The sequence below is a fragment of the Aethina tumida genome, chromosome 3, assembly GCF_024364675.1.
Source record: "Aethina tumida isolate Nest 87 chromosome 3, icAetTumi1.1, whole genome shotgun sequence".
Taxonomy (NCBI): domain Eukaryota; kingdom Metazoa; phylum Arthropoda; class Insecta; order Coleoptera; family Nitidulidae; genus Aethina; species Aethina tumida.
In genome coordinates, this window is record NC_065437.1 from 7,322,014 (window position 1) to 7,333,523 (window position 11,510).

At 27.8% G+C, this 11,510-nt stretch overlaps 5 protein-coding genes across 7 annotated transcripts; 3 read left to right on the forward strand and 2 right to left on the reverse strand.

The window, feature by feature from the left end:
• Positions 1-68: 68 nt before the first annotated feature.
• Positions 69-1,805, reverse strand: LOC109597068 (putative zinc finger protein 66). The gene is made up of 2 exons (XM_020012699.2): positions 1,466-1,805; positions 69-1,414 (listed from the first exon to the last, which is right to left on the reverse strand). The coding sequence occupies exons 1-2, from the start codon at positions 1,643-1,645 to the stop codon at positions 83-85; spliced, it is 1,512 nt and encodes a 503-aa protein (XP_019868258.2). The 5' UTR covers positions 1,646-1,805; the 3' UTR covers positions 69-82.
• A 7-nt stretch (positions 1,806-1,812) lies between these two features.
• On the forward strand, positions 1,813-3,762 carry LOC109597093 (uncharacterized). 2 transcript variants are annotated; one of them, XM_020012722.2, is made up of 3 exons: positions 1,813-1,922; positions 3,359-3,466; positions 3,519-3,762. In XM_020012722.2, exons 1-3 carry the CDS (start codon positions 1,860-1,862, stop codon positions 3,714-3,716), a joined length of 369 nt encoding a protein of 122 aa, XP_019868281.1. In that variant the 5' UTR covers positions 1,813-1,859; the 3' UTR covers positions 3,717-3,762. The 2 variants fall into 2 exon arrangements, 1 of the variants encoding a protein (XP_019868281.1); XR_007547577.1 differs by lacking the exon at positions 1,813-1,922 and adding an exon at positions 1,933-3,204.
• A 314-nt stretch (positions 3,763-4,076) lies between these two features.
• Positions 4,077-5,844, reverse strand: LOC109597094 (zinc finger protein OZF-like). Its single transcript, XM_020012723.2, has 3 exons — positions 5,654-5,844; positions 4,787-5,603; positions 4,077-4,533 (listed from the first exon to the last, which is right to left on the reverse strand). Exons 1-3 carry the CDS (start codon positions 5,792-5,794, stop codon positions 4,241-4,243), a joined length of 1,251 nt encoding a protein of 416 aa, XP_019868282.2. The 5' UTR covers positions 5,795-5,844; the 3' UTR covers positions 4,077-4,240.
• A 71-nt stretch (positions 5,845-5,915) lies between these two features.
• Positions 5,916-8,769, forward strand: LOC109597088 (zinc finger protein 681). Its single transcript, XM_020012716.2, has 4 exons — positions 5,916-6,139; positions 6,191-6,721; positions 7,626-8,059; positions 8,387-8,769. The coding sequence occupies exons 1-4, from the start codon at positions 5,978-5,980 to the stop codon at positions 8,652-8,654; spliced, it is 1,395 nt and encodes a 464-aa protein (XP_019868275.2). The 5' UTR covers positions 5,916-5,977; the 3' UTR covers positions 8,655-8,769.
• Positions 8,770-9,991: 1,222 nt separating this feature from the next.
• Positions 9,992-10,817, forward strand: LOC109597091 (guanine nucleotide-binding protein subunit gamma-1). Of its 2 annotated transcripts, none has more exons than XM_049965198.1 (2): positions 9,992-10,051; positions 10,110-10,817. In XM_049965198.1, exon 2 carries the CDS (start codon positions 10,255-10,257, stop codon positions 10,465-10,467), a length of 213 nt encoding a protein of 70 aa, XP_049821155.1. In that variant the 5' UTR covers positions 9,992-10,051; positions 10,110-10,254; the 3' UTR covers positions 10,468-10,817. The 2 variants fall into 2 exon arrangements, with proteins under 2 accessions (XP_049821155.1, XP_019868277.1); XM_020012718.2 differs by having other exon boundaries at positions 10,000-10,058.
• The last annotated feature ends 693 nt before the right edge of the window (positions 10,818-11,510 follow it).

Here is an 11,510-nt window from a genome sequence, read left to right on the forward strand (position 1 = left end):
TATATTGCTAATTAATTGTAACTTGTGTTAACACCAATATTATTTAAATTCAAAATAAAACCATAATATACATTTTAACAATTTATTGAATATTTTTATGTACATTCATATGTCGCCTCAAATAAGATTTTTCCAGAAAGCCTTTTTTGCATATATCACAAACATGGCATCTGTCGCCTTTGTGAATTCTTTCATGTACTTGTAAGTTGTAGGAATTATTGAATGCTTTCCCACAAACAATACATACAAAAGGTTTCAAACCAGAATGCACCAATAAATGTTGATTCAGTTGAGTTTTTGTCAAAAATGCTTTTCCACATCTATCACAAGTATGTGGTTTTTCACCTGAGTGTCTCATTAAGTGTAAATATATATTTGTAACATACACACCACATTCTGAACACAATACCTTGGTCATTTTTGGATTGTGTGTGTATTTATTATGTTTGCTTAATGCACTGGAATGTTTAAATATCTTTTTACAGGTTTTACATTCATATATGGGGTTTATGTTGTCAACAGGTTTGCACATATGCTTGTCAAAACGTTCTTTATCTTTAAAAGAACACAAACATTTGCTGCACTTACGAACTTTGTATTTCACTGAATATGACACATTTTCAGTGTGAATTAATTTGTGCCGGTTTAAATGTTCAGGATTGGAAAATCTTTTATTGCAATAACTGCATGCATGTGGTAATTCAGAATTGGAATGAGTTAATATGTGACACTTGTAATTTTTCTCTATTACAAATCCTTTGTCACAATGTTCACATTTGTAAGGATATTCTTTCAAATGTTTCACTTTGTGTGTATTCAAATGATTTATTTTCTTGAAGATTCTATCACATTTATCACATTTGTAATGAACTTGTTCTGAGTTAGGTTTTAGTTTTAATTCATTGTCTGATGGACAAGTTACACTGTCATTTTCACATTTCAACCTGTGGTTGTTTAAATGGTACTTTTTCTTATAAACTTTATTACATTTTTCACATTTATGTGTTTGATTATGAAGGTTGTTATCAAATGATTGATTTTCAGGTTCAGATGATTTGACTGGTTTTCTTTTTTTGGTATGATCTTTAATATTAACAGATGTTTCTTGCACTAATTCCTGTTCATGCACTTGTTTTTCAATTGAAATTAATCCATTTTTTAATTCTACATCATCTTCCTTCAATCCTTCTGAAGTGCTCAAAGGTTGAAAATCTTCAGATATAACTTCAAATTTGAGATCTTTATTAGTTTTATCAACAACTACTATATATTTTCTTCCATCATGGCAAGACTGAATATATTGGCTTAAAACTTCATTAGAATGATCATATTTCATTTTGAATAAATATGCCATTTTCAATAGTTCTGTACATTCATTGCAAATCAAAATTGGGAGAGCAACATCTGTTTCAAGCTGAAAACATTATAATAAAATAAATAAATTATTTATAGTAAAGTACTCTACCTTATATAAACATAATATATTGAATATATCAAATGCTGTTATTTGTTTAGATTTAACAATTTCAAGTTCATTAAATGTTAAGTAGGTAAATATTGATATTGTATCATTTTTTTGTTCTAAACAAATTCTACATATTCTAGTAACGTCAACAGGATTTAAAGATTCATCAATTTTTTTCATGTTGCGGTGTCATAAAGTGAAACATAAACACAGCATAAATAAAGCGTATTTTGAACTGTACTATACAATAAGGGATACAATAGAACTATTATGGGCATCTCCAACGCATGCGCAACTATAATATGTGTTTATACCTACTTTTGTTAGATGTAAAAGCATTATATCAAATTGATATTATCAATATTTTTCTGTTTTTAAACCTAACCTATATCTAATGTTATCACGTGCAATAAATTTGACAAATTGTTTAACTTTTTCACAATTTAACTGCATAAAAGTGAGTAAATTTTCAACAATCATGAAGAATGTTGAGTTATTAAACCCTCCTAAATGTGTAAGAGGAATTACGGATATAAACGGTGAATTATTTAGGAAAGAAATCGATGTTCCAGTAGTCCATGTGAAAAATGTCAAACTTTCAGACGTGATTAGTGTACTGAAACGGTATTTATTAAAAATCGATCAATTTAAACCTATAAAAAACGTATCAGATAATGAGGCTATTATCTATATGAATCCTTGCTTGATTAACATAGAAAATTTACCAGATGAATTGCAAAACAAATTTCAGACACTAGGATTAGATAAAGATAATGTAAAAATGGAAAAAATAGAATTAAAATATGAGAACTATACTACTGAGCAAGTTTTTAGAGCAGTTTTGCCTGAAGATAAAGAAGGAGTAGCAAGTTTCACAAAAGTTGGACACATTGTTCATATTAATCTAAGAGAACATTTGTTGCCATTTAAAAAACTCATTGGAACAGTTTTATATGATAAAACTCCAGGCTGTAAGACTGTTGTAAACAAGATAAATATTATCGATAACACATACAGAAATTTCAAAATGGAAATATTAAAAGGAGAAGATGACATGATGGTTACAATAAAAGAAAATACATGTATATTTCAATTTGATTTTTCTACTGTTTATTGGAATTCAAGACTTAGTACAGAGCATGAACGAATAGTAAAAATCATTAAGGCAAATGATGTTTTGTTTGATGTTTTTGCTGGTGTGGGACCATTTGCAGTACCAGCAGCTAAGAAGAATTGTGAAGTATATGCAAATGATTTAAATCCAGAATCGTATAAATGGTTAAATCATAATTTTAAAAATAACAAAATAAAAAATGAAAAATTCAAAACTTACAATAAAGATGGTAGAGAATTTATTTTAACAGAAATCAAAAATAATTTGCCTAAATTTTTGAAAGCACATAATGTTCATATAACTATGAACTTGCCTGCATTAGCTGTGGAGTTTTTGGGGAGCTTTGTTGGCTTACTTCCTGATTATGATTTTAATGAATCATTTATACCTCCAACAATATATTTGTATTGTTTTGTAAAAGGAGAAGATTGCAATAAACTGGCCAAAGATCTTGTCATAAGTCATTTAGGATGTGATAAAATAATTAACATATTTAAAGTTCGAACAGTTAGTAACTTTAAGGAAATGATGAGAGTTACAATTTCTCTGGATAAAGATGTGCTGACTGGAGATTTCTTAAGGAAAAGGAAAATAAATGACCAAGACATAACTGTATCAAAAAAATGTAATTAATAATTGTAATTTAAAGTAAAATAGTTATCTGTTTATTGAATGGTCATTATTATTTTATTATTTATAAATATAATTCCAGGCCTATTTTGCTTTAAGTTGCAAATAATATAAAAAATATGAATATATAATTAATTTTTAATTTATAGGTAACTATGGGAAAGAACAAGAAACAGAACAATGTATTTAAAGTGGCAGGAGCTAAAAGCCTGAAACTAAAGGCAAAGGCTAAAGCAGTAAAGACAGATTTGAAAAATGTAACAACAAATATTCCATAATTAAACATAAAATTAATTTCATCTGTTTTAGATCAACAAACAAAATAAGGATAAACTTCAAGAAATTGACAATCAGTTAGTGAAGCTGCAAGATAAGATCAGAAGCAATCCATCTTCATCAAAAAATAAGGACATTGTAAAAAAAAAGTTACCAGTGAAAAATGTATCAAACACACAAAATAGTTCAAATGAAGCTCTTGAAAGTTTAAGTACCATGCAAGTCAGTTAAAATTGTTTCAATTAATTAAAAATGTAACATATATAAATATTCATGTCACTGAATATTGAACTGTTGTATAAAATATATAAATATATGTAGATTAAATTTCGTTAAGAAAAGGTTGATTTATTTTTGTCATAAATGTAACCACCCTTAATATATGTAAGTATACACTAGGAAATATTTGATTAAAAAATCTCATTCTATGCTTACATCAAATTTTTTTCAGAAACTTCGTTGAAACTAGGCAAACGTTGATAATTAAATTTATTTAGAAATTTAGATTAGTGACTACAGTATCATTCAGCTCCACCCAAATCAATTAAAACTTTCTCAATATATCAAAGAGGAGGTAAATTAAAAAATATAACATTTTAAATTGTACATTTGATATTATTATCAATTACATCAATAATAAAATATTTTAAAAATTTCTTAAACATATCTCTTCTATGGCAACACTGAAACAGTATTTTTATTTAATTTTCACATCACTTGTTCCTTAGTCATTGCTTCATATAAGTCAATATTAGTTAATCAGATTCTTGTTCTAGTTTATAATTCTCAATTGGACCATGATGCTTAATGATATGATCTTTTAAATAGTATCGACGAATGAAACCTTTTCCACACACAGGACATTTATGAGGCCGTTCTTCAGTGTGTACCATCATGTGATAATTCAAATGCATTTTTCTAAGAAATGGTTTTGTACACACGGAACATACATAAGGTTTTACTCCTTTATGTACATCCTCATGTCTTTGCAGATCAATTTTCTTAATGAATGCTCTATCACATTGAGAACATGGGAATGGTCTTTCACCTGAAAAGCAGTATTCAAATTATTGCAAATATATTAGTGTCTATTCTGATGAAATTTATTAGGCAGCATTTAGCCAAATAGTTTTAAATAATAAAAAATGGAGCAATGTATATAGTTTATTATAAAATTTATTTACTTTCAGTAAATATTTGTGATTTATAAAAGGAAATAGGTTAAAATATAGAAACGGAATGTTTTATGTTAGCCTTTATAATTTGATTTATTATTTTAAAATAATATGAATAATATTTACCAGTGTGAATTTTTCTGTGTCTATCAACATGACATTGAATTGCAAATGATTTTCCACATATTTCACAAGTATATGGTTTTTCTTTGGTGTGTGTCCTGAAATGGTAGGTTAAACCAGTTGGATGACTGAAAGACTTTCCACATATTGTACATAAATAAGGTTTGATTCCACTGTGTATTCTTGAGTGAAGTTTGAGATTGTTCGATGAAGGGAACATTTTTTCACATATGTCACATTTGTATTTCTTTTCTCCTGTATGCACACGAGCATGTCTTGTTAAACAGCCCTTTGAGTTGAATCCTTTTCCACATATTGTACATAAAAATTGGCCTTTGTATAAATGTCTTTTTTCATGAACTGTTAATATATATTTTGTTTTAAATGTTTTGTTGCATTTAGCACAATAAAATGCCTCCAAGTTTTGTTCTTCTGAATTCTCTGTTTTAATTTTACGTTTAGTGTATTTTCTTTTGCCTCCTTTTTTTGCTAATTCACTTAATACCATATTATCTTCGTCAGAATTATCCTCATCAATTTTTTTTTTAACTATTCTTTTTAACTTTTTCTTATTTTCACATTCATCCAAATTTTCGTCTGTATCATTGGCTGTATCACTGAAGGCATCAAAATCACTAAAATGTTTTTCATTTTCAACTTTTACGTCAACATTAAAAAATTCGTTGTTTTTTTCTTTGTATGTTTCAAAATATGTTTTTAAATTATTTTGAGCATTTTCACATTGAATTTTAAATTTAAATATATCTGTAACTTTATGAACACATTCTGGACAAATCAAGTTTGGATAATCATCAGAAACCTGAAATTAATAAAATATAATGTACAGTTTTTATTTTCGATATCAATTACCTTTAAATCCACCAGTAAATTCACAATATCTGATGCTAAAACGGATCTTTCATCCAAACTTATATACGCACTTTCAAAACAAGTTACATTTTTATCTTCACGAAAACATGTTCGACATGTTTTTTCTAAATTATAGCTCATTGTTTACAAGAAAATATAAATTTTTTGTATTGTTGACACATCAATTGACACTTTTATGACTTGATCTTTAAGTTGGTCATACTGGAAAAGTTATAAATTTAAAACCCCTACATTCTACCCAAATTTAACCTATGGTAGCCGCTAAACGTCAAATTAATTAAAAAGACAACAAAACAAACAAAAATGGAAATAATAGCGCAAACATTACATTTGGACAAAGTGTGCAGAGTATGTTTATTCGAATCGGAACAGATGTTTTCAATATTCAGTATTCTATGTGATAATGGCTCAAAAGATGATTCTCCTTGTATCTTTGAAATGTTGATCAGTATTTCTAATTTTAAGGTAACATTATTATTTCTGCACATATTTTAGGCGTAAGTGAATTTTTTTCAGGTCGAATTAAATGATGGACTTCCATCACAAATTTGTTCAGAATGTATCTATAATACTCTCTCAGCTTATAAATTTCAAAAGCAATGTAACAAAACACAAGAAATTTGGGATAACTATATCATTCAGCTAGAAAATATTAAAGTAACAGAAAATGTAAATGTTTCCATTTCAGAACAGTTCATCACATCCAATGATTTGGTAGATTCTATAAACATTTCCAGTGAGTTAGCCAAAGAAACTGATATTACAAATGATCCTAACAATTACAAAGTTAATGAAGCTGATGATCTTGATAATGATGTATTTAGTGACATCAGAATTGAAGATGGAATTAAAATAGATGAGTCTGGAGAAGTTGATTTTTCTTTAGATGATCATTTGATGTCCAATTTAGACATTCCAGATGAAAGTGAACCACCAGATGTTCCAATTGAAAAGCCATCTACAGAAGTTGTGAATGATTCAAACAAAGATCAAAGTGAAGTTACCAATGATAAGAAATATACAAAGAAGATGGAAAATGGACAATGGGTGAGCAAGACCATAATTATTACATTTATCAATTGCCTTATGTGCTTCTGTTGATATTTTACTACATTTATATTATATCTTAGTTTATACTAACGGATTTAATTAAATATTGGTGTTTTATTTTTCATTAAAGCCTTTTATATTTGACTATTTTTTAATTCAATTTTTGATGGGATGGGATAAATAAAATTAACTAGTAATGTACATTTATTAAAGAATTTTTCAGTGATAACTACAATTCAAATTAATATTTATCCTAATTTAAACACAACAATTAACATAAAAAATTATATGTGTTACTAAATTATATACTTATAAAATTGTGGGATTCTATCATGTTGAAAATATATCCAGTTATCAGGATTTTCGTTTTTCAGTTGAATGTTCTGAAATTACATTTTGTTGAAACAGGTGTAAATACAGTGTGAATACAGTTATAGACCAAAAATAGATTATAAAAAACTTTGCATTTATTGTTCTGTAAGAGATTAAATTAGGCATTTAGTAAAAAGAATCGCAAAGCTCACTGATTTAGTAAATTAAACGGACCTAGCAACCTGCAACTTAAAATTAAGGTCTTCTCTATCATTCACTTGAAACGAGTACCGAGTGTGAAAATTTTGAATGCTCCTGATTATTATTTGAAATTAGAAACTGTACTGAACATGCTGTTCATAGAGTATTCCAATAATTCCCTCTCTAGATGATATTCTTTGAAAACTCGTCTTAGGATTATGATCTTTTTCCTTTATAGTAAAGTAATTTTTTATTTGAAAACATTCGTTATATACTTGTTTTGGTTGTTTTATTATATTTTAATCTTACATAAACTGAAATAAAATCAGAAACTATCAATTAATAGTATTATAAATTATAAATCTCAAATGATTTAAAATATTTGTAGGTGTATTCTTGCAATTCTTGTGAAAAAGTATATCACCACTCCAGTAGTATGAGAAACCATATGAAGACACATTCCAAAGAAAGACCACATGTTTGTGCATTGTGTGGAAAAGCATTTATTCATTATCAATCTCTTAACTATCACTACAGATCGCATACTGGAGAACAACCATACAGTTGCAAAATATGTGGAAAAGCTTACAGGCAATCTGGCACTTTAACGGCCCACATGAGAATCCATACTGGGTCACGTCCATTTTTGTGTTCTATATGTGGTAAAGGTTTTAGACAAGCTCCAGATTTAACTTATCATATGAGAGTTCATACTAAGGTTAAGCCATACATGTGCAATGTTTGTGGTAAGACAATGGCTATGCAAAGTCATCTTGTGCATCATATGAGGACTCATACCGGAGAGAAACCATACAAATGCGAGTAAGTGTAATATTAAATATTCACAAATTTGATTTGATTTTATTTATTATTTTTATTTAATAACATCAAAAATTACTGAGATTCTGTATTAATATCATGTTAGTTTTATACAATGATTTTTTCCTGTATAATTACAATACCCACCATTAGATAGATTAGTGTTTTTGGTACTGATATTCATAATTTAGTAATAAATTCGAAATACCTATTAAATATTTAGATATAATTTTTGGATATTTAATAATTATAAAGATCCTGTATAAATCATTGTGATAATAGGTAATTTGTATATAATGAACTGCATTTGTTTTTTTCTTTCCGTTTTAGATTGTGTGAAAAAACATTTCGCTCATCATCAATGTTAAAACGGCATGTAGTAATTCATACAGGGCTCAAACCCTTTCAATGTGAAATTTGCAAGAAATGTTTTAACAGAAAAAGTACTTTACTGGTACATGCCAAAATTCATACAGATGAAAGACCACATATTTGTCCCATCTGCAACAAAGGTTTTATTCAACAGCATGCGTTACGATCCCATATCTCCCTACACTCTTCAGTAACATCTGAACAAAAGGAAACTTCTGTAGAATAATTTATCTAGTGACAATTTATGTTACGTATAATGTGCAATGTTAATAGCTTTAAATGTATGTGTTAATTGTTTCGTTAATAAATAAATATGTGAAAATACATAGATACAATATCAACTGTAGTTTGAATTGAAATTGTGTGCACTAATTAGTCTTTTTACATAATTTAATCAAATTTATTCAAGACGTTCGAATTGAAGCTTGGATTAGTTAAGTTACTGTGATATATAATTATGCATTAAATGAAATTTTAGTCAAGTTTTGTAGTAAAAAATTAAAAATGTTATAAACTTAAAAAATTATATACTTTCATATGTAGAGCAACTTTAGAAATTTTTATTTGTCTTGATAAAAGTATACGTTTAAATGTTCATATTATCGTTAGTTATGCTGTATGTTTGATAACAACAATACGTCAATAAAATTATTTATTAGTGAGTTACGTACTTTTAACATTCCTTGCAAAAAGTAGTCATGCTGCACTATTTTTTTTCAAAAATAAATTGTTACTTTGCTGATTTTCTTCCATAGAGATCAGTTTCATTAACTCATTGTTTTATGGTACTCACCGACACATTGATCTCGTTTATTTCTTGATTTATGCGGGATGCGCTTATGAAAGCATTTTTATGTGTTAAAATTGGAAATACTCCTCGAAACGATCGATTTGTTTAAATTTACTTTTTCTACAATGTGTTGTTTAATTTGTGTGAATAAATGGACTTCTCTAGGCATTTTTAGCTTTAAAGAACGATGTCGGATAAAGAAATAAATGTTATTATAAATTTCATTAAAATGTTAACTTATGAATATCCTCATAAAATTTGTATTACTTCACTTATTTTTCCAAACTTTTTTTCAATTGTGGAGAATGAAAATGTGTATTTATGGATAAAATGCCAATCTTTTTGGTCTAAAATCAAAACCTTCTGAATAATATTTTAGACGTTAGACAAAATTGGAACATTATATTAATAATATATATTTATACCACCATATTTTTATTTCGTGGTTGAGGTAATGAATTATGTGTGGAAATTATCCCAAAACAATTGTAAAAGGTAACCGCTAAATTGCTGGAAACAAGTAAAATTTGAGCATTATGAATTTTAGTGCAAAATTCAGTATATGTATGGTAAAATAATATACTTTGTTCTATTTTTGTCAGTATATTCCATAGTAATTTTGATTAAAAAATAAATTTATAAGATATATGATTTTTAATTTTTTTATAGAATTATGAATCTGCATAATATTTTTACGATAATTAGTATATACTCATACGCGCTATACAATATGATAATTTAAAATTTTGTCGTGTATAAGTTGGTGCCCCTGGTTAACGATGTTTATCATCAAGGTCAAATGAGTTGACAGACGCTGACAAGCAACAGGATAGGTATTTTGTAAGTAAATTGTTTTGTTCCTGTGTATAATTCAGCATAACTTTTCTTCAGATATTGCGTTAGTGCCTCCTGCCAGTCGTGGTCGACCTTTTTTAAAGCGTCCGTGGAAGTTGTGCGGTATTGACAACCGCGCCCAGTTTTTTGTGTGTGTGTTTAGGTAAAGTTATTCACCATAGGCCTCTCCGATACCGCGTTGATGGACATGGTTGTCTCAAATCTTCAGCAACAGCGTTGTATAACCGAGCAGCTTCGTCGCGAAGGTGCTATCAAACGTATGCCGGTGTCTTTGGCTGTCAAAGACATCATCAAATATATCACCGAACATGAACAGGATGATTGCCTTTTGGTTGGTTTTTCCAGTCAAAGGGTTAATCCATTTCGCGAAAAAACACCCTGTACACTGTTGTAATTTGATGTAATCTCTGTGAATAAGTAAGATGTAAGCATTCAAAATTGTCATAATGTTAAAGCGATGTAAGCCTGTTGTATTGCTATGTAAACTTTAGTTTTTCATATATTCAAATGAGTTACTTTAAAAGGTTTTGTATAAGCACATTCTTTTTTATAACTGATGTCCATAATTTAAGGTTTGGTTATTGATTCATATCCTGTTTATACCCACTTCATCAATGGAGGTTGTTTATGTACAATGATAATAACACAGATAACAATTTTATTGAAACACATTGACTAAATGTATTTAAAATACCGTATACTGAATATATGTGATAGATATCAATAAAATTGTCCTCTCATAAAGGTATTTTATTTATCACACCTGACTCACATTTTTTTTGTGCTGTCATTAATAAAAATCAATCATTTCTTAAATTGAACTATTAGTTTTATTATGGAAAATGAATGATAATGTACTAATAAGTATTACTTTATGCACATTCATTTGAAGCTTACTTATTTTTTACTTGTAACTGAGAAAATTGTGTTAAATTTCCATACCTAATTTAATCTTTATTTAAAATTTTAAAAAACGTTATTGATAGTAATAAATGAGTTTTTAGTCGATTATTGACTGTTTTATTTAATTTAAAATTTGAATTTTTAAGTTTAAGCGCACATTTTTCAATCCGCATTTGAATACGTGAGATGATATACTAGTCTGTATGTAAATATTTTTTATGCATTTTTTTGCTGTATGGAACAAATTAACACTTTCTTATTTTATATATCTTCGTGTCGAATAAAATTCTCAACATACAAGTTCTGATTATTATATATTATATAAGTAGAAGTAAGTAGAATTCTATAAGCTTTTCTCCATATGAATCCTGCCTATTAAAATACATCAAAAGTCTTCTACATATTACTACTTTTGAATTTCATTATTTTAACAATTTTCTCACGAAATGAACAAACCAAAACATTAAATAAGAAATGTTTTTATTACTAGAGGTTACAGTAAGTCCATAAAAATACATTTCCTGCGTCCCCATA

Excerpts from the sequence above, each read along its gene's own strand:
- LOC109597088 (XM_020012716.2), top strand. The coding sequence starts at position 5,978 with ATGGAAATAATAGCGCAAACATTACATTTGGACAAAGTGTGCAGAGTA. Across the intron at positions 6,140-6,190 it reads TCAGTATTTCTAATTTTAAG|GTCGAATTAAATGATGGACT; the intron begins GTAACATTATTA and ends AATTTTTTTCAG. Across the intron at positions 8,060-8,386 it reads GAGAAACCATACAAATGCGA|ATTGTGTGAAAAAACATTTC; the intron begins GTAAGTGTAATA and ends TTTCCGTTTTAG.
- LOC109597068 (XM_020012699.2), bottom strand. The coding sequence starts at position 1,645 with ATGAAAAAAATTGATGAATCTTTAAATCCTGTTGACGTTACTAGAATA. Across the intron at positions 1,415-1,465 it reads ATATATTATGTTTATATAAG|CTTGAAACAGATGTTGCTCT; the intron begins GTAGAGTACTTT and ends TAATGTTTTCAG.
- LOC109597091 (XM_049965198.1), top strand. The coding sequence starts at position 10,255 with ATGGACATGGTTGTCTCAAATCTTCAGCAACAGCGTTGTATAACCGAG.
- LOC109597094 (XM_020012723.2), bottom strand. The coding sequence starts at position 5,794 with ATGAGCTATAATTTAGAAAAAACATGTCGAACATGTTTTCGTGAAGAT. Across the intron at positions 5,604-5,653 it reads ATTTACTGGTGGATTTAAAG|GTTTCTGATGATTATCCAAA; the intron begins GTAATTGATATC and ends TATTAATTTCAG. Across the intron at positions 4,534-4,786 it reads ACACAGAAAAATTCACACTG|GTGAAAGACCATTCCCATGT; the intron begins GTAAATATTATT and ends ACTGCTTTTCAG.
- LOC109597093 (XM_020012722.2), top strand. The coding sequence starts at position 1,860 with ATGTTATCACGTGCAATAAATTTGACAAATTGTTTAACTTTTTCACAA. Across the intron at positions 1,923-3,358 it reads CACAATTTAACTGCATAAAA|GTAACTATGGGAAAGAACAA; the intron begins GTGAGTAAATTT and ends TTTAATTTATAG. Across the intron at positions 3,467-3,518 it reads TAAAGACAGATTTGAAAAAT|ATCAACAAACAAAATAAGGA; the intron begins GTAACAACAAAT and ends CATCTGTTTTAG.